This window comes from Neurospora tetrasperma (genome assembly GCF_000213175.1).
Source record: "Neurospora tetrasperma FGSC 2508 unplaced genomic scaffold NEUTE1scaffold_6, whole genome shotgun sequence".
NCBI classification, from domain to species: Eukaryota; Fungi; Ascomycota; class Sordariomycetes; order Sordariales; family Sordariaceae; genus Neurospora; species Neurospora tetrasperma.
Genome location: NW_009799104.1, coordinates 910,293 through 930,072, shown reverse-complemented (window position 1 = coordinate 930,072; position 19,780 = coordinate 910,293). Strand labels below are relative to the sequence as shown.

General features: G+C 50.5%; 6 protein-coding genes across 6 annotated transcripts; 3 read left to right on the top strand and 3 right to left on the bottom strand.

Annotated features, from left to right (window-relative positions):
* Positions 1 to 1,889: 1,889 nt before the first annotated feature.
* Positions 1,890 to 6,223, top strand: NEUTE1DRAFT_124463 (uncharacterized protein; the record flags this gene model as incomplete). The annotated part of the gene is made up of 5 exons (XM_009855832.1): positions 1,890 to 2,333; positions 2,690 to 2,790; positions 2,953 to 2,990; positions 3,388 to 4,235; positions 4,320 to 6,223. 5 exons carry the CDS (start codon positions 1,890 to 1,892, stop codon positions 6,183 to 6,185), a joined length of 3,297 nt encoding a protein of 1,098 aa, XP_009854134.1.
* A 248-nt stretch (positions 6,224 to 6,471) lies between these two features.
* NEUTE1DRAFT_50174 (uncharacterized protein) lies at positions 6,472 to 6,768 on the bottom strand (the record flags this gene model as incomplete). Its single annotated transcript, XM_009855604.1, has 1 exon — positions 6,472 to 6,768. One exon carries the CDS (start codon positions 6,766 to 6,768, stop codon positions 6,472 to 6,474), a length of 297 nt encoding a protein of 98 aa, XP_009853906.1.
* Positions 6,769 to 8,049: 1,281 nt separating this feature from the next.
* Positions 8,050 to 8,559, bottom strand: NEUTE1DRAFT_140478 (uncharacterized protein; the record flags this gene model as incomplete). The annotated part of the gene is made up of 1 exon (XM_009855831.1): positions 8,050 to 8,559. The coding sequence occupies one exon, from the start codon at positions 8,557 to 8,559 to the stop codon at positions 8,050 to 8,052; it is 510 nt and encodes a 169-aa protein (XP_009854133.1).
* Positions 8,560 to 9,759: 1,200 nt separating this feature from the next.
* NEUTE1DRAFT_49498 (uncharacterized protein) lies at positions 9,760 to 11,528 on the bottom strand (the record flags this gene model as incomplete). The annotated part of the gene is made up of 5 exons (XM_009855564.1): positions 9,760 to 9,794; positions 9,879 to 10,006; positions 10,109 to 11,109; positions 11,190 to 11,332; positions 11,402 to 11,528. The coding sequence occupies 5 exons, from the start codon at positions 11,526 to 11,528 to the stop codon at positions 9,760 to 9,762; spliced, it is 1,434 nt and encodes a 477-aa protein (XP_009853866.1).
* Positions 11,529 to 13,273: 1,745 nt separating this feature from the next.
* NEUTE1DRAFT_124462 (uncharacterized protein) lies at positions 13,274 to 15,292 on the top strand (the record flags this gene model as incomplete). The annotated part of the gene is made up of 6 exons (XM_009855830.1): positions 13,274 to 13,618; positions 13,671 to 14,137; positions 14,190 to 14,294; positions 14,473 to 14,566; positions 14,619 to 14,938; positions 15,020 to 15,292. The coding sequence occupies 6 exons, from the start codon at positions 13,579 to 13,581 to the stop codon at positions 15,290 to 15,292; spliced, it is 1,299 nt and encodes a 432-aa protein (XP_009854132.1).
* Positions 15,293 to 15,865: 573 nt separating this feature from the next.
* NEUTE1DRAFT_87247 (uncharacterized protein) lies at positions 15,866 to 17,650 on the top strand (the record flags this gene model as incomplete). The annotated part of the gene is made up of 2 exons (XM_009855829.1): positions 15,866 to 16,280; positions 16,354 to 17,650. The coding sequence occupies 2 exons, from the start codon at positions 15,898 to 15,900 to the stop codon at positions 17,447 to 17,449; spliced, it is 1,479 nt and encodes a 492-aa protein (XP_009854131.1).
* Positions 17,651 to 19,780: the final 2,130 nt, after the last annotated feature.

Below are 19,780 nucleotides of genomic sequence, written 5' to 3'. Positions count from 1 at the left end.
TCATGTTTCTGACTTGGTTCCCAAAGGTCTCAATTTACTCGGTACGTCTCAAAGCAACTTGGAAGGTCAATGGTGTCCTGGTTGTTGACGGGGTATTTTAGGTGCCCTTCTGGGTATTTTTGTCTTAGTCTTCTTCCTTCATCTAATAAACCACCCTTTGAACTCCAAAGAACCCTCCTATCAGCACCACGAACTGGCTGCAAACTCCTACCCAAGTGCGCCGCATGTGAATAGAGGTAATGCCAATACATGTCAAGGACATGTATAGGTGAAGGTAGTAAATGTGCACAAGTGGTTTCGGCACCTACTGAGCATATCGGTATCAATGTGCCCTTGTCTCCCGTCCTGACTCGGTAGACTGCAAGTGTCCGGGAAAGGGGGGTGTTTTGTGGCCAGGTTGATACAGGCATTGACGTAAATCAGACAATCAAATCAGTTCAAACCGGTGGTATGTATAGTCAAGTCTGATATGGCCTTATTTCTCAAAAGCAAGTGTTAATCAGTCTGCTAACTTGGTTTGACCTTGAATTGCCTGTGACTCAATCTTTGGGCATCATCATATTTTTCAGAGGTACAGAATGCGTGGATATCTATACGAGATGGACAAGTTGTTGAGGAAAGTTGCAGCACTAATCCTCCATGGGGATATTCCCGGCATGCTATATGCCTCAAACAGAAAATGAAATGCAGTACGTTAGCAATCGTTGTATAATATTTTTGGGGAAATACCTGGACGAAGCCATCCGCAAAACCGTAATCTGTGCGGTGGTGGCCTTTAGCTACTGACTACGTCAACAAGCATGACTTTGCTCTCACCATCCTCCTCTCCAGGAGACCAAGAAGGCTGTTGAATGTTGACATTCGCTACTCGTCTCTTTACCGCTGGAGCCCCAAAAGCGGGTAGAAGGCTGGGATGAGCGCAACTTTGCTCTCAAATCCGGGCACATCAAGAAGGACCTCGATTTAGATTAGTTCCTCGACCGTGACAGCCATGTTACTCAGCTCATCAACGATGAGCATTCGTTCGGTACTGTCTTTGCTGATTCGGAACATATATTTTCGGCACCGAACAAGATGCGTGCTCAGCAGAATCGTAAAGCCAAATATGCACATAGCACTCAGCCGTGCTGAGTGTTACAACGAAAAGACCTGCTCACACTTACGGCTACCTGTGCCTAATCTCGCCCAGCTTGATATTTCCAAGGCAGACCAAGTTATAGCTTTCTGCGGTGCTTCCAACGTACATTTATCGCCACCAAAGGCCAGTTACGGACCTCCGATCCTGGAGGAAATAACCTGAAAACATGCTGAACAGCATTGTGCGGTTGTTGAGGCACTGCAGTCATGAAATACTGATCAGAAACTGTCGCGGCATCGGAACTCCGTGAGAGATTGAAGTGCCTTGATTCTGCATCAGCAGTATTTCTCATCCTGATAAAAGCCTGGCCTGCAACATCTTGATCTATATGTATGCACAGGTAGGTAGAATTTGGTCGTCTTAACCAATGACAACCACCACAGTGACTCCCCAGACTGGGTTTTGGGACATGCCAGATGCACCACAGGCAGCCTTCTCGATTATTAAATGCACGGACATCGCGAAATTGAGGAGTTACCTGGCTTCATCAAGAGTGCATCGATCTATCATGCTGCCACGCTACGCGAGTTTAGTGAAAAACTGCATGTCCTGAGAAAGCCTGAGGACTGGGTGAGCGGCTGATTGTAACCAAGTGTAGAGGTATTAATACCTGAATGTCCCTTGCACCAAGAAGGCATTGCTTTCTGTCCTGCTACCCATACAGTATCATCACCCCAGCACATACGACCACATTACCTTCAGATTCACATCACTCAAAGCCTGTCTCTTTCGTACCTACCTACAAATCAAAATGGCCACAGGACATGAACGTTACATCGACGACTATGAATCCGGAGTCAAGTCCGGGCGCATAGCTCAACCGCCACGCGGGCTGATAAAGTACATTGACATCATATACGAGATAGAGAACCAAACGAGGATCCTTCCTGCGAGAGTCCAGGAGATAAGAGTTGCGACACCGGCCACGGCTTCCCGTGAAGAGGCCCAGAGGATTCTCAACCAGTTAATCGATCCTCTTTCGGAGAGCCTCAGGTATCTCCTCAACATCAGAAAGACCGTTTATATTGACTTCCATTGTGCACGTCTCCGTGCCAGGAGAAGTGGGCCGCCGCCCGAAGTCCTCAGGAGTGTGGAGAATTTGGAGGCGCTATGGAGGGAAGCAATAATGGAGGCCGAGCACGTGTTGGACGCGGCTCTAGACGACTTGAAGCACCACATCGCGTTCTATCAAGTGGTGTGCGGCCTGAACCCTATCGTGGAACAGCATCATTAAGGCTGTAAGTGACTTGTCTGATTTCCCGTCCAAGTATCTTGAGCTTCGTGACTGATAGCCTCTCGTGTGACAGACGCTTGCATGTGATCCACTCGATAGGTCCCTCACTCATCGCTCAACCGCCTCGCTCATCATCGGGAGGACAGGAAGAACTTCCCTTGTCCTCGACCTCACTCAACGAAAACAACACGATGGACCCACCGCCCTGGGCCCCCTTTCCCATGTCATCAAACACGTCGACTGAACACTCGTTGCTGCTACTTGGCCGCGGAGTAAGGTCAAGCCTTTATAAGCCATCCGGTGTGCGGTGATGCGAGCCAGGTCGCTACCTCGACAACCCGGCCAAAGACGACCGGCTATTTCGCGAAGTTGGTCCCCTCGATACTGCCCGTCTGGTCCTTACTTACAACTGTCAGAGGTATGACCTACAAGAACGTCCCGGCTGCCGTAGCTCCGGCAACTCCATATGTCTCGGTCTGGACTCTCGGCCGAGTTGCTCGAGGAGGTTCAGGGTCTCTGTGGTGACTGGGCTGGTTTGTCTGCATCCCAAACCATTATGATAGAAAACGATGATGAACAGAACAGGTAGAGAGACAAGTGGGAAAACCATGCTCAAGTGTACGAAAAATATTTTTCTTTAGTCGGGGAAAAGCTAGTCGAGAAATGGATTCAGAGATATCTCCATGTGCCAAGAACAAGTGATGATTACCCTATGTTTCCAGCATCCGTTTTGAGATGTAAAGATACACCAGCAGTAGTGAAAGTTTCAGGGAACGTATCATACGGTATGGTATCAAGGGCGATTGATTAGTCATTATTACATCACGTGCTTTCGTGTCTTTACACAAACACGTTGCGTCATCTGGCATGAGAGGAACCGCGCAAAGCTGACAAAGACAACGACAATCAATCACCGTCCCACCTGTCTTGCCCGTCCAGAGATTTTTGGACTTGGTCAACTCACAACTTCTGTCTTAATTGCTTTAACATTTGCTCCAAACTTAACTCATGGCAGGTCGAAAACGTAAGGCGCCTGGTGCGTCAACCACCACCAGCACCCCCCGAACTACTCGCGCCAGCGCAGCGTCGCGGAGAGCGGCGTCAGCCCGTAGCGCAGTTCCCGATGTGTACCGAGAAATGGTTTCTGAGGCACGGCGCATGGCTGTTGCTGAAGATTTCCCGGAAGCTACAACGCCAGAGAGACCACTGAAGCGAAGAAGGCCCGGAGAGAGACAAACGCCAAAGGTCGAGACGAAGCCAGTCAAGCCAACTGTAATACCGGAGCCCACAACGACGGATCATGATAACCCAGAAGACGATGACGACGAGGAGCTTGAGTTTGAGGATGTCGAGTTACCACCACCCACCTTACAGACCATTACTAGAGACTCAGACGATGAAGACGATGAAGAGCTGGAGTTGGAGGATATCGCATTCGATTCCCAGGGCGCATTTTCCTCGGCTGTAGCAGGCGATGTTCAGCTAGACCTGAACTTGAGCGCCCAGAAAGCAGCAATGGCACCTCATCGAAGAGTTGTAGAGCGGCGAAAAGCACTAAGCAAATCCGAGAAGGAACAACGAAGGGAGATTCACAAAATCCACCTCCTTTGTCTTCTTGCGCATGTGGAGCGGAGGAATAGATGGTGTAACAGTCCCAAAGTCCAGGAGGCTCTGAGAGCGCTCTTGACGGACAAAATGCGAAAGTCACTAATACCGAGAGCGAGTTTGAACCAGTACGGGCGAACCGAATCACTCAAGGCAGGACTTCAGGAGACGAGCACCATGTTTAAAACGAAGTTCCAGATCACGGAACGGGGACTGCGGCGAGCATTGTGGGCGGAAGATGAGGGGCAGTTGAAAAATGTAGATGGCAATTTACTTCCTCTTTCTACTTTTGTGTTACCCTTTGTCGTTTGAGTCGCTGGCTAATACGCCTCTTCCGTGTAGTACCAACTCCCAGATGACCTCGAAACTGTCAAGTCCAAAGACGACTTTCTTAAAGCCGCCAAATCTCTTTCCGGCTCTCGTGATGTTGGAGCCCAGCTCTTTTGTGCACTCCTTCGTTCCATTGGCGTCCAAGCCCGCCTTGTATGCTCCCTTCAGCCACTCTCTTGCGTCCCGGGGGCTCCTACGATGCCTAAACAACAGAAAACGAAATCTTTAAATGCCTCAAAGGGACCATCCGCAGCCGATCGGTATGCCGCTGCAATGTCCAAGTACGGCAATACAACCACCACTCCAGATCCAAGAACCCCAGCATTCCTGTCAGGCCGAAGTCGTCTCGGACACCCAAACGCAACAGCCTACAACGTCCCGTCCATGACCGCTCCCCCACCACCCCCTTCCCGCCCCGAAATCCCCAAAGCCAAGACAATAAAAGGGGAATCCCCATACCCCATATACTGGGTAGAAGTCCTCGATGAGGCACAACAAAAATGGCACCCCGTAGACCCCCTCGTCACCAACACCCAATGGCGCCCGCGTGCTCTCGAGCCCCCAGCCTCCGATAAAGAAAACAGCCTCACCTACGCCATCGCCTTTGATGAAGACGGCTTCGCCCGCGACGTCACCCGCCGCTACGCCAAAGCCTACAACTCCAAGACCAAGCGCCAACGCATCGACGGGCCCATCTCGCCCACTACTCCCTCGGGGATCAACACAGGCGAGCGCTGGCTCCGCCGCCTTTTCTTGCGACACTACACCGCTACCGATTTTCCCACCGACCTCGACCAAATCGAGCTCAACGAGCTCGCCGCTCTTGAGGGCGCAGAGCCCATGCCCCGCAACGTCCAGGACTTCAAGGACCACCCCATCTACGCGCTCGAGAGACATCTTCGTAGGAACGAAGTCCTCCTACCCGGCGCTCAATCAACAGGGACAGTGTCAGCGGGTTCCAAAGCCCCCATTGAGCGCATCTACCGCCGTAAAGACGTGGTCGTCGCTCGATCGCGCGAAAAATGGTTTCGGCTCGGCCGCGTAGTCAAACCCGGTGAAGAGCCAGTAAAAGTTCTTCCTCCCAAGAGGAAACGGAGTTCCAAGTTTGGTGGGGAGAGGATATCATCCTCTTCTCCTTCTCTCCTCGAGACTAATAATGAAGACGACGACGACGGTGATGAAGGGGATCTGTTCGGGGATTACTCCCTTGCCAAAGCTGGCGGGACACCGCTTTACGCTCCGCAGCAAACAGAGCTGTACGTACCCCCGCCCGTTTCCAAGTCGGGGAAGATTCCGAAGAATAAGTTTGGGAATGTGGAGGTGTATGTCCCTTCTATGGTCCCTGCTGGAGGAGCGCACATCCCGCATGAGAGAGCGGCGCAGGCGGCGCATATATTGGGGGTGGACTATGCGCCTGCGTTGACGGGGTTTGAGTGGAAGGGAAGAAAGGGGACGGCGAGGATCTTGGGAGTGATGGTTCCCGAAAAGGCGGCGGAGGCGGTGAGGGCGGTGATTACGGGGTTGGTGGATATGGAGGAGGAGGAGAGGGAGGAGAGGAGGAGGATGGAGGTGTTGAGGTTGTGGAGGGTTATGTTGAGGGGACTGAGGATTAGGGAGAGGGTGTTTGGGGGTGTTGAGGAGGAGGAAGTGGAGGAGGAGGAGGGGGAGGAGGGGGAGGAGGAGGAGGAGGAGGAGGAGGAAGAAGAACATGATAAGAAAAAGGACAAGAAAGGGAAAGAGAAAGAAAAGGGAAAAGAGACGGAGGAGGAGCAGTTTGATAGGGAGATGGCAGATGCGCCGAGTGATGTGTCGGAGGAGTTTTATATGGATATGGATAATGATGATGAAGAAGGGGGTGGTGGGTTTTTAATTGAGTAGATTTTGCATATTTCAAAATGGAAATTCTCTTTTTCGAGTTCATCAAATCTAATGAGCAAATTGTTCATGGATCCATTGCTATAAAGCCCAACGTAATCCCTTCATATATTTTGTCTCATGTGCCTATTTCTCATCCCTATCCCTCCCATACGCCCACTTCATCATCCCATCCTCGTATTTCCCCTTCTTCAGTTCTCTTCATCCTACACCTTTTCCTCACCAGTATTTCCCTCCTCTCAACCTTCATCTTCTTCCCTTTTATTCTATCTAACCCCTACCTATCCCTCTATTCCCTTTCTTCCCCCCTCTTGCTCCTTTGTTTCCTACTTGCTTTTTCCACCCTTGCCCTACCTCTTCTCCATACCATCTCACCCTCTCTCTGTATAGCTTGCTGTTTCTTGTCTTGACAGTCCTCACAAATACTTCCGTGCCGAATGATATTGTCCATATGGCTATTGTTCGCGCCAATACCGGGGCATATCGGGGTTCTGTCTTGTGTGAGTTTGAAGTAATCGGGGCAAAAGTTGATGCCGGCGAAGACGCTGTGGCCGCAGGTGTAGATTTCGATGTTATTTCCGCACATTTTAGTCGTAAGTAAGAGGGGATCTTTCGTGATGTTGATTGATTGATTGGACGGTTCTGAGAATTGATGGTCTGAATACGGTCGGCTGCCTACGTACACAATGATTATTCCGACTCTGTCATAATTTATATCTTTTATTGATCGATGCCTGATTCTTTATACCTAGTTTGTGTGTCTTTGTCAGCAGGTTCATGTCAGTTTGGTATAACGTTCCCGTTCAGTGGACGGAGTGTCATGGGTTTTTGACTCATGTCATGTACGCCTCCCTCACCCGAGCGAACTAGTTGTTCATGTAATTTGCAAGTGCCGTTCTTCTTCTTTTTTTTCAATCTTGATATATCCCGCTAAAACACTTTGCACTCAGTCATACTTTGCCTTGCAATGACTACCTTATCCTCACCGGTCTGCAGAATTTCATTGCTCACGCAGCCGCCGCTCTAGACCAAGTGAGAGTGAGGCCTGTAGTATGAACGTTCCTTTCCTCGTTCATTTTCGTCGCAAAGCAAAAAAGGATAAAAAATAGGTGAATGAAACAATGGTCAAGGACGTGATAGGGGGGGAAGGAGTGTGATGAAGGAGTGCAGAGGAGGGGAGACCCATTGGGAGTGAGGTGGAAAATTGGGTATCGTTGCTGGGAATCGAACGGGGAGGGTTTAGAGGCTTGTGAGTCTCCCCAGTTGACAGATAAGGTAAGTGTGCGTTTCGGTGAACTGCTTGACCATTTGTCCCATTCGGAGGTGTTGGAAGATCAGGTCAAAGAGGTAGTACATAAACCCCGGTGCTGGTGGTCGCCAGTGGTAGGCACTCAGGTTGCGTTGCCGGGCAATGAAACGAGTCTACATGGGAAGGAGCGGATATGTGTTCATCCAACGAACAAATGTGCGTTCGATTACACACAAAGCGTATGTTACTTGGTCCACAGACCACTAACAAGGTGATTGTAGAAATAATCTTCATTACATCTCTCCCTGGCGATAGTCATTGAACCCAACTATTTCTGCCCTTTCCATCAGCGTGTCTCTCTAGGAGCACCGCACTATTATCCATATATTTGCCTGGTAACAATCATGTATCCCGTAATAGTCCAGCCATTGCATCCTGTATAATCCCCAAGTTGGTACCAGCCAAAACCTACCTCATCCCAACCCAGATCCCAGCGCTAAAGACAGCTCCTGGCCGCCATCATAGCTTCAGTGTTCGCTGATCGAGACTATACAAGCGCAGCCACCATAGCCGCGCTTTCAAGAGGTTGAGCCCAGTTGCCAAAGTCCGTTGGTTCTCTCAAGCGTCATAAATGTCGCTAGCGTTACCGTTATCCCCGTTGTCGTTTCCGTCATCATCCTTATTATCATTCCTATTTTCCTTATCCTCCTCCGCCTCCGCCTTATTCTTCCCCTTCATTTCTTTCATATTTCCCTTCTTCCCTTCATTCCCCTTCTTCCCCCCACTCCCCTTCTTCTCCTCTCGAACCTTCTTTGCGGGTGACTCTGTACTTTCAGCATCATCCGCGACCTTTCTCTTCTTTTTGTTCTTTTCCCTTTTTTCTTTTTCTAGTTTCTTTACTTCGGCAACAAGCCATTTCTCCTCTTCCTGCTTCGCCTTCTCTCTCTTCAACTTCTCTTCTTGTTCCACCCTGAATTCTCTCGCCTCCTTCTCCAACGCCGCAGCTCTCTCCCGCGCCTCCTTTCTGTACGGATCGTTCTCGTCCAATCGGGCGTCGGGGTTGGGTTGATGGGCGGCGGCGTGGCAGTCGCTGCAACGTGAATTGATGGGGGGAAGCGTAATATTCATCCCTTTGCTGGGGTCAGGCCCAAAGCAGGTTGATCCAAGCGCTCTGCAGAAATTGAGACTAACGATTCCGCCGTGACCGCAGGGGGCGTGGTATTGGTATGTGACGAACCGTTACAAGCACAGGAGTATATCGCTGGGATGATCAATAGACAACGGTAGTAGTAGCCAAAAGGTACTGATTGATTGTAGAAGCTATTGCTTGCTGAAGAGCCATAATAAAGAAGGCCGGGAGGCCTTCTTATATACTGGCTCTCAGCCGGTCCCGTAGTCCCGTTATTTCGGGACCCTCCTGATTGGTCAATCTATCTAAGCTTGTTGGTTGGATCGTAACATGGTAGTAGTAGTTCACACATTGTGTTTCTTTGCTTGGCTTGAATACTGCCGTCTGAACTGTGTGTTTTCGATGGATAAAACCCTGCGAGGACCGTGACGAGGAAGGAGGCCGAAGTCGGTTATACTGATAGGTTACAGATCCGTCAGCAATGTCACAATTTGTCTGTGAGGGTTAATTTCAACGTACTCACCACAATATTTGCTGTTGATGATGCTTGATGCTTCTCGGTGTATTTGCGGTAATGTCTGTACTGGATCAAGACGAATTCAGAAAGATCGCAATAAATGAACCGTTCTTGTATGAATTTTCAGTCTTCTCGTCGAGCTTTCCAAGCTAATTTTCTGACATTGCGTAAATTTTCAGTAGTGCTTTCCTCTCCTCTTTAACAAGCCGTGCCTTCTGCTCGAGGAGCTATCGTCGCCATTCAAGAATACAGACGTTTCGTTGGGCGTGACAATTGATCGAGAGTTATATTGCAACCGAAACCAGTCACACAACGATCATTCTCGAAGTGTCTAAGTACTTACGGACCGTAAGACCCCTCCTCCACCCAGTGCTGGACTGCGCGAGAGAGAAGCTGAAAATTAGTCTCAAGCTCTAAATGTATTCTAGAGGGCGGACGAGCTGCCCATGGGTCACGGGATAAATGCAGTTTCCTGGGTTGGACATCACCCCCAAGACCTAAACGACGCCAGTCCTTTGGGAAATAGCTTTACATCAAATTTGTATCCAAGCAAACTTCCCACATCACCACCACCACCACCACTCAACGACGCCAAAACGTTCAAGTCCCACACGCAACGTATTTCTGTTATTATATGAGCGAAACGCCATATATTTGATAGCATATCGTACAATTTGTTCATTCAAGCAAATGCTCCCACGATGGACATGCCGGCAGCTGTAGAGCCACGAGTGTAAGCTTCTTCCTACCTAGAAACAAACCCGATAGACCAAAAAAAGAAGAAGGTGTATATGTACTTACCGCCGAGAAGAACAAAGATAAAAGCCGTGATCTTATCCTTCTTGGTCATGATCCTCTGAGCCTCCTCAGACAAGAAGTCCTCAGCCAGGAGATCGACCAAAGCAGCGTAAAGGAGAAGACCAGAGGAGCTTTTTTTTTTGTTGTTTTACAATTAGCCGTGATGCTCTTCACTCCAGCTCCATCTCCTTGGGGAGAGGGGGGAGGGGGGGGAAATGGGACTAGGAACTCACATAGCATTAAACACTCCCACAATGATCAACCCAAATGCGCTGTTCGGATCATACGAGCTCCTTGCCAATAGTCCAATCGCCTGACCGATGGGGGCAGTAGTACCGAAAGCCACCACGAGGAGCCAAGGGCGGGGACTTCCCTGACGGTATGGGACAGCAGCGATACGGGAACCAAGACCAAGACCCTCAAACATCTGGTGGAACAAGATGGCAATCAACAGAATGGTGAAACCTTGGATGGTGATGCTAACCGTCATGCCGACGAAGACGGAGTGGAACAAGATACCGCTCTCAAGGAGGGTGATGTTGAGGGACATCTTCTTGTAGACGAGTGGGTGCACGGGCTCTCCGGTTTCGACGTCACGGTAGGGGGAGTCCATGATGGAAGCGGGAATTAGGGACTTGCGGTCCTCGTTGAAGCTAGAGGTGGTATCCGCTTGGGGGAGGAAAGCTTCTTGCCGGTTGGCAGTGGCCTTGATCATGTTGACCAGCTCCAGACGCTGGCGTACGTATTGCTCATAGAAAATAATGAACCAAGGAGGCATTTCGGATCTAGGACTGAGTTGTTCATAATGATCATCGTCATCGTAGTCATTAGCAAAGGGGTTCCTGGGAGGGGTTTGGGTATACGCCTTGCGGCGAACTTTTTCTGCATACAGTTCCTGGGCCATCGCCTTCTCGTAGTCGATATCCTCGTTGGAAGACTCAAAGAGGGTATCCTCTGTATTGGTCCTGCGGTGCTGGGACGGCCGATTGACGCCATTACCTTGCGCAAGGGAAGCCTTGGCAGCGGCGAGAGAATTGCCGCCGTGACTGTGGTTGTCAAATCCGGTGGGGCCTCCGTGGGAGTGGCCTCCGGTCTTGCTGTTAAGCCACATCTCAATGACAAACAGAATGAACATAGAGCCCATCATAATAACGCCCGGCATGGCCGGGTATTGGGTTGTGAACAGATCCGGAAGGCATGGGTCCATCAGGTTACCAAAGGCCGTTGGGAGTAACTGTAAGGTTGTTGTGCAAGTTAGCCACTTATATTCGTTCCTGCTGAATTGATGGAACAGAGTGCATGTGAGTGACCTACATGGACGAAGGCGGTCGCAATCAGGACACCAGTTCCAAAGTGCTTGCACATGAAAAAGACCTTCGTTGGCACCTTCACCCAAGACACTTTCTTGGCCACGACCGGAAACCCAGCTCCGAGGATAGAGAACAGCATGACCAAAACTGGTAATATCATCAGTTCAAATATTCTCTGGTCATTACGGCCTATGGCTCGCATCATGTTAAACTTACACAAACCCGCAACGTGAAGGCCGAGATCGTACTCGCCGACTTCTTCACCGCCACCACACTTTGGCTTTCCGCTGTTCATGATATTCGTACCGGCGTCCGGCGCCGGGCTCGTTTGTGGCGAAGACATTGGATATGGATTAGGCACCTGGCCTTGTGTCTAGAAAAAAAAAATTAAACAAGCAAAAAAGCTGATGAGAACGGAAGTGAATGCAACTCCGCCCAGCGGGTGCTCAAAAAGAGACAGAAAACAAAAGGAGAGTAACCTCCACGGACTCCAGAGTGAAAGAGTCGAGCGAAGGAAGGGGGGAAAAAAGTAAGAAAAAGAGTCAAAAATAACTGATCGAAGGTGAGAATGGAAATGGCACAGCCAATATAAGTCCTCCTGAGGACAGTCAACTCCACAAGATAACACCACTACACAATGGGAAGAACCATGCAGGCCAAAAAGCTCTGGGCAAAAGTTAGAATATTCTCTCTTATACTATGACTCTCCCACGGTCACGCCAGGACACGTACTGCCAGGCAGGAGTTGCCGCGAGTCGTGCAAAGGATAGGTGACGGAATTGCATCCCTAACGACTTCGATCAGGGATCTTGCGAGATCAGTGGTAAGGGGAAAGTTTGTTGGCAACAAGACTTGGTCCTCGTGAAGAGCCTTAGCTCGTTGACAAGTATCATCGTCATCCGGATCTACATCTTTGGTTTCTCACATTCCTGAGACCATTCTTTCGTGGTATTCAGCGACTATCAGTGGACCGCCATAATTCTGCGTCAAGAGAGGCAAGTATTGGCGGACTCCCTTGTAACCTCCAGACAACATCAGCAGTTACTGGTGTTTGCATGATCTTGAGAGCTTCATAACAAGCTTCAAGTGATTTTGGCGAAACTCGTGAGAGTTCGGGTGGTAGTCTTTACAATCTGAAAATAAGCTTTCTTGGGGTAGTCAAGTGAGCCAGAGCCTTATGGGAGCACATATTGGCTTCTATGAGGTACTATACCCTTGGTATCAGCTCTAACTTGCTTTTTGATATGTGGATGTCCGATTGGAAACCCTGTGGCCACTTCCTACTTTGGGCAATGGGTCTAGGCGCCCAAAAGAGGTTTCAAACCATCGACAACTATGGGTGAAACAGACCCACCTGGCTGGTGTAGCAGACATCCTGACCAACATCTGCCGACCGTCACCTTGTGGTTGCGGACATCCCGGCGCTTTCTCTCGACTTTCGCGGTAATGTCAACAATGAGCAGGGGTGGGTTGTCCCTTACAGCAGGGATCTCTCCACGACCGTGCTTCAATCGTGGGGAAGTGGAGGTTCAAACAGACGACGGAGCTGGAGTGTAGCATCGAAAAACATTTTGATGAAGCGGGCAAAGATACGCGGGGTCGCTTAACAACAGAGGCAGCTCTGTTCAAGGGATGATGATGTCTTCGTTGGTTGTTAACCCTTGACCTTTTTTGGTTGTTGTGCAATCTGTGACATCTTGGCGTTCCCGGGCCGTTGATCGCGCATCAAGGTGCAACACTTTATCTGCGGCTCTTTTCTTCCCCGTCCCTACCAAACCACGATACCCATTGTAATGCCAAGGGTTTTGCCTGTTTCTGTACCAGACTTCAAGGGCCGCTTTGACCCCTGATGTTATCCCGACGTCTTCGAGGTCAACTACCCCCAAATGCATGGAAGTCGCCTCGGCACGTCTAGAAACCACATATGAAAGTCGTGCCAACAAGAGAATGTTCTTCTCAATACCACCCCAGCCACCCAAACGTCCTCTGTAGATTGGTGAGCCATAAACGGCCAAGCGCCCCCTCTGTCTCGGAGATTCGATCTCTCATCACATTTGTATGCACGGTTGTAACTGGACGGCAGGATGGTCTGATGGAGGTTCTCGAAGCTGAAAAATTGGTAGCATGCTGAATATTGGGTTACGAGGAAATACTTGGATCCTAGCAGCCACCCCTAGATGCCTCGTTAGGAAGGTGAGAGGGTTGCTGATAAGGTACGGCGTGGTAGCATTTGTCGACGAGGGTGGTTGCCTAGATATCCAATGTATTGTTGAAGCTCGTATAAAAGTTTGACTGATCGCTGCGATTGAAGCTCTCGAAAATCAGTTATCGGATTAGTGGCCGGTTGCAGTTGCCATCTTTGAAATTCGCCGAAATCCCAATTGCTTTTCTCAATGACCGATACCGAGTCCTCGGGCCCTCAACAGGCACCAGGTAGGCTGGCACTTGTCTACTGGTTGTTCGAGAGACTTACACTGGATAGCAGTTCCTGCTGCACAAGGTTCCCCAGTCGCACTGGCTGCGACGGGCACTTCGCCGCTGGGAGATTCTGATGTCGTGCAAGAAAACGCCATGGTGGCCAGTGATGCTCTCGAAACGGGCAAGGACCAGGGGGTAACCTCGACGCTCCCTATCCGGCAGGACACCACAACATCTGGCTTCGACCCGGCGGATCCGATGAGCTTCGGACGTCATCGGCGAGAGAACATCAGCACCAAGCAGATGAAAGTTGATCATCCTGATGGAGACAAGAGAAAGCTCAAGAAGTACTACAGCCGGCAGAATAAGCTGATTGACCAGTTCTTGGGAGCCGAGGATGAAGAGCGTAACACACTGGAGGAAGATGCGCGGTATAAGCCAAAGATCAAGTTTGCGGTGAACGCATCGTTCGTCGTCAACTTTTGCCTCTTTGTCATCCAGATGTATGCTGCGATATCGACAGGATCACTCTCGGTACGTTCTCATTGTGTGGTGGGCATCGACTATGTTGTTAACGAGCCTTTAGCTTTTTGCGACTGCGGCGGATGCGTTTATGGACCTGGTATCGTCCTTTGTGATGCTGATCACATCCAGACTTGCAGCCCGGCCGAGCATCTACAAATATCCAGTGGTAAGTGTCAGCATGAGCTCAAGTTCTTAACAGTCCATCGGAAGCTCACCCAGTGTAGGGACGAAAAAGAATTGAGACCTTGGGCATCATTCTCTTTTGTGCACTGATGACGACTGTCTCGATTCAACTTCTCGTAAGCCTGGCCTGCCCGGTAGTTATGGAGTATAGTTACTAACAGTTGGCAGATCGAATCTGCGCATACCTGGGTTCGGGAGGGAAGCACGAGGCTGAGGGTCTCCATATCATTCCGCTCACCTTTGTTGGTGTTGCCAGTTAGTACCACTCATTCAAAACGATGGGGACGGGACACTAACATGGTGTCAGTTTTTGCCAAGGGCAGCTTGATGATCTACTGCCTCTTCTACCGGAGGTTCCCAACAGTGCACGTCTTCTTTGTTGACCATCGAAACGACATTGTGGTGAACATCTTTGGGTTGGTGATGGCGATCGTAGGTGACAAGTTTGTGTGGTACCTTGATCCAATTGGCGCCATCCTGATTGCCCTCCTGATTCTCTTTTCGTGGGCTTCAAATGCCTTTGAGCAAGTCTGGCTTCTGGTTGGCAAGTCAGCGCCCAAGGAGTTTATTGCGAAGCTCATCTATATGACCATGACACACGACGACAGGATCGTCAAGGTAGACACGGTGAGTAGATCCCGGGTGTTTCCCGGTAAAGGTGTTTGAGGCTAAACAATTTGGCAGTGTCGGGCATACCATGCTGGTCAGCATTATTATGTCGAGCTGGACATTGTGATGGACGAAAACACGCCCTTGAGAATCTCTCATGATGTCGGCCAGACGCTCCAACGAAAGCTTGAAGGGCTAGCGCTGGTCGAACGAGCATTTGTACATGTTGACTATGAGCACGCGCACAACGTCCACGAGGAGCACAAGCCATTATACGAGAAGCCGACGCCCAAGAGGAGTCTCAAGGACATGCTCTTGTTCAGGAAGCCCGCCATGGCACAAGGGGAGGCGGATGCGTCAATCGGGCAGTGACACTGGGGGCCAACAAGGTAGAAGATAGTGGCAGGGTCATGAATAATAGAGTTCAAAGTTTTGGATATTGCTTTCAGTTGGAGCGTGGTGATCTGATTGAGGTGATGAGAAAATAGGGAAAAGCCAGTGCTGCCATAAGAATTGGTAGGTGGTGAGGAAGAAGACCAACACTTCAAGTTGAAAATAACAACTCAAGGAAGTTGGCAAGTGCAGAGATTTCGTGCCAGTGAGATATGATGTTGAAGTTGAAGGAGGAAAGTGCGAATTGTCATTGCACAGTTGAATGCTGCCCGTTGCTGCCGCCAAGGTTACGCGATAATTACCTCTCACGGTAAGTTATAATGTAATTACGTGAAAAGGAAGCTTGGGCCAAGTGGTGCAATCCAATTGCAAACGTGGGCTGATTTTTACGTCGGGATCGATTGGCCCGCGCATCCGGCAGGCAGCGCAGTGGAGTTTGTTCATCCCGTCCACCAGCACCTAGCCGGTACCTGAATACAAAGTTCACTCCATCGGGACTCCGGGAGATCGACTTTGACTTTTGACGACGACGACCTCATTTTTTTTTTTGGGTGGTTTGCCATTGTCGGCTCAACTTGGTCGTCATGGCCTTCTTTCAGCTTGGGTTACGCCGGGCAGCTGTCCAGCTGTCCAGGCCATCCGTCTTTTGCGCCAGAGCTGCTTTCAATGCCTCTCAGCAACAAAAGCTTGTCCAGCTTGCGACTCCTGCTTCCACCATCTTGAAGCTGGTGAGCCAGGCTCGTCACACCCAGTCCCGCAACTATGCTACCCAGAAAGTCCAAGAATCTCCCCTCAGCAAGCTCGCTACCGATATTGCTCAGCCCGCCCCGTCCTCTGATAAGTCCGAGAAGAAGTCCAGCTTCCCGGAAACCAGCTCGAAATCTGTCGCCTACTGGCTCCTCGCCAGCGCTGCTTCTGTCTTTGGTATCGTCATCTTTGGTGGTCTGACTCGCTTGACCGAGTCTGGGTACGTGATACGAGCAACCTGATATGCTGTTATGCCTCTGTCAGCCTGACACAGATCACTAATCGTTCCACAGCCTGAGTATCACGGAATGGAGACCCGTCACGGGTTCTCTCTGGCCTGGCTCCCAGGAGGAGTGGGAGTCCGAGTTTGAAAAGTACCGCGCCTCCCCCGAGTTCAAGATGCTCAACTCGACCATGAATCTCCAAGAGTTCAAGCAGATCTACTTCATGGAGTGGACCCATCGTCTCTGGGGCCGCTTCATCGGCATGTCCTTCGTCCTCCCCACCATCTACTTCATTGCTCGTCGCCGCGTCACCCCTCGCATGGCTTGCACTCTTGTTGGCATCTCGGCTCTCATCGGCTTCCAGGGCTTCATTGGTTGGTGGATGGTCAAGTCCGGTCTCAAGGATGACCTCTTTGCTCCCGGCTCCCACCCCCGTGTCAGCCAGTACCGTCTCGCCGCCCATCTTGCTACCGCCTTCGTCTGCTACTCCTGGATGCTTCTTGCCGGTCTCAGCATTCTCCGCACTCACAAGGCCATCAACTTCCCCGAGCAGGCTGTCAAGAACTTTACTGCTCTCCAGTCGCCAGCCCTTAGGGTCCTTCGCGGTTCCGTCGCTGCCCTCACTGTTCTGATCTTCACCACTGTTCTTTCCGGCGCTCTCGTTGCTGGTCTCGACGCTGGTCTCATTTACAATGAGTTCCCGATGATGGGCAACGGCCTCGCTCCCCCCAAGTCCGAGCTTCTGGACAAGTTCTACTCTCGCTACGAGGATGGCTCTGACTTGGTCTGGCGCAACATGCTCGAGAACCCCTCGCTCGTCCAGCTTGACCACCGCATCCTGGCCATGACCACCTTCACTGCTGTCTGCGCCCTGGTTGCCTACAGTCGCTCTGGCAGGGTCAAGGCCGCCCTCCCCCCCGCTGCTCGCAAGGGAATCACCGGTCTCCTCCACCTCGTCTCTTTGCAGGTTGCTCTCGGTATCAGCACCCTCATCTACATGGTTCCCATTCCCCTGGCTGCTGCCCACCAGGCCGGCGCTCTTGCCTTGTTGACCGGAGTTCTCGTTGCTGGCCAGCGCCTTCGCATCCCCAAGGCCACCTTAGCTATGGCCCAAAGACGACTGGCCCAGTTGGCGCAGCAGGCCAAGACTCAAGGCCCCAAATGATCAGCACAAGCACAATGCTATATCGTGTAACATATCTGTAACATTATCTCAAAATTTTGGCGGTTAGATATACCCGAGGAGTTCAGGATACACGTGCATCTCCTCACACAATGGCTGAAGTGGCCACTCTTATGCCACTCTTTTCCTGGCGACAATTCCTTCATGTGAAACAGGCTCTCATCAAACACGACGTTGCACAACCTGAACCAGCATCTACCAGCTTCGGATCCCGGCAGTCGATAATCTTTGTGTGTACCATGTCCAATTCCGGAACCTTGAAAGGCCCTATCACTACTGTCGCATGTCACTTGAGGACAGTGCGGTCTCGAATCCTGACTTACGTTGGGAGCAGGATACCAATCCGATGCAGTGGCACCAGCTACCAAGTGGTGGGCTAGAACCCTGCAGAATGCCCCAATGGTAAGACAATGGAGGTCTTGCCGGTTCGACTCAGTGAGTCCATAGAGGCGAGCTTACACAGATACCCGGCATTCGTCCTCAGATGATGAAAACAAAGATTGAGTGTCGTATTGTGTTGTTACCCCTGAACGTGGGAGAAGGGGGGACGAACCAACCGTCCACGCGGCCCAACGTTCTCTTCACAGTGCCAGTGCGGCAAGACCGGCATGTCGTCACATTATACTGTGCATATCGATAAGAAGACCCAAACTAGAGAGAAGTCCGAAAGTCCTGGACTCCTGGCGCCAATGACAATGGCATTCAATGTCCCAACTTCCACAAACACACCAGGATTATACCAACTTTCAGTGATGTGCCGCAACGGAAACTCCCGAATGAACCTTGATTTCGCCATCTGATTTCCCCTTCGGGCCACTTGCAGCTCGAGTTCGGATATAACTGACGATAATCATTGCACAGTTCGAGTGCCCGACGCCCAAACAAACAGCCATGCACGATATCACATTGTCAAAATGTAAGCCGGGATTTGGATGATGTCCCGAACGATAGAAAGATGAAGCACCGAGCCTTTCATGACCTTTCGCTCAAGATTAAAGTAGGCATTGATTGGCTGTCTTGTGAAATGGTCCTCAGACTGCTGAGGAATAAAGCTTACACCGTCGACTCCACCTGACGAATAGGTTTCGGAATTCACGGTCATCGTCACAATGATCAAGAAAGTCTTGATGATGGTGGTTGTCCTCAGCCATGTTTAACACATACAAATGGAGTCCTAAGCGCAGCACCCTTTTGTTCCTACCCTCCTTGAGCCTCAGCCGGCCACATGCGGCCGACAGCAACAACATCGACCACAACCACAAACCCACCAAAACACCACCCCACCCTCTCATTGCTTAGCTTGGTTGATCAACAGCTTCACAATATCAGTGGCCGATACATATGTCAAACATGCAAGTGCTACCACTCTATGTTATATGAGTTGGGCCATTGTATGAATGCATACCTGTCCCGCGATGTCTTGGCCCTATCCAACTGGTTGGAACATTACCTAGGAGCCAGAATAGTGTGGTCCAGGCAAGAAAGACATTTCCAAGTCGGAGTCTCAGAGCCTCCGTGACCCCGTTCTTTGTTTGGTTCCCCCTGGTTTCCCCATATTACTAGTGTAATTGTAACCCACTATATGCCTCGCCAACTCAGGGATGAAGGCCCTCTTGTCGCCAAATCACATCCTTATTTCTACAGGTACCCAACCGCATCGCGCCGATCTTGGTTGCGGTTCGGGTCGTCCGACCACTGCGAGGTTCCATGCTCCGGTGATTTGCCCCCGCTCTGCAGGTTTGCAGCTCCTTCCCGGTGCCGATGATGAACTAAACTCTTGAATGGTCAACGAGACGTACCACTTAGGCGCCGGCTAGTGCCCTCATGCACATTTGGCACCTTCAGGAACGATTGTGGTCTGCTTCCGAATGCCGCGAATTCAGACAGAATGACTATTTCCACAAATAATTTGCCTTTAATCCAGAAGGATGCAGTCTGAATGACGACACATACGGTAGCATATGGGGGGAGGAAACATTTGTTGTCCTCTAAACTCCAAGTCAATTTAAGGCTGGGCGAGTCGACTCCACCTTTAACTTCTCAAGTCCGCATCTACTCTTCCTTCCGCCTCCTCACTTCCTTGGCGAAGCAAACCTCCTCTTTTCCACGAATGAGAAGGAAAAGCGCGAAAAGAGAGTTCACATTGCTCAGCAGTGTAATACAGAAACTTCCAGGCAACTTCACCTTTTCCATCTATCCCTGTCACGCCTATCTCCGAGACGTATGCAAGTTCGGGACAGTCAAGTCTATCCCAATAAATACCTCCAACCTCACGACCAAATTCAGCGTCTCACGACAGGACGTTCGTGTTCC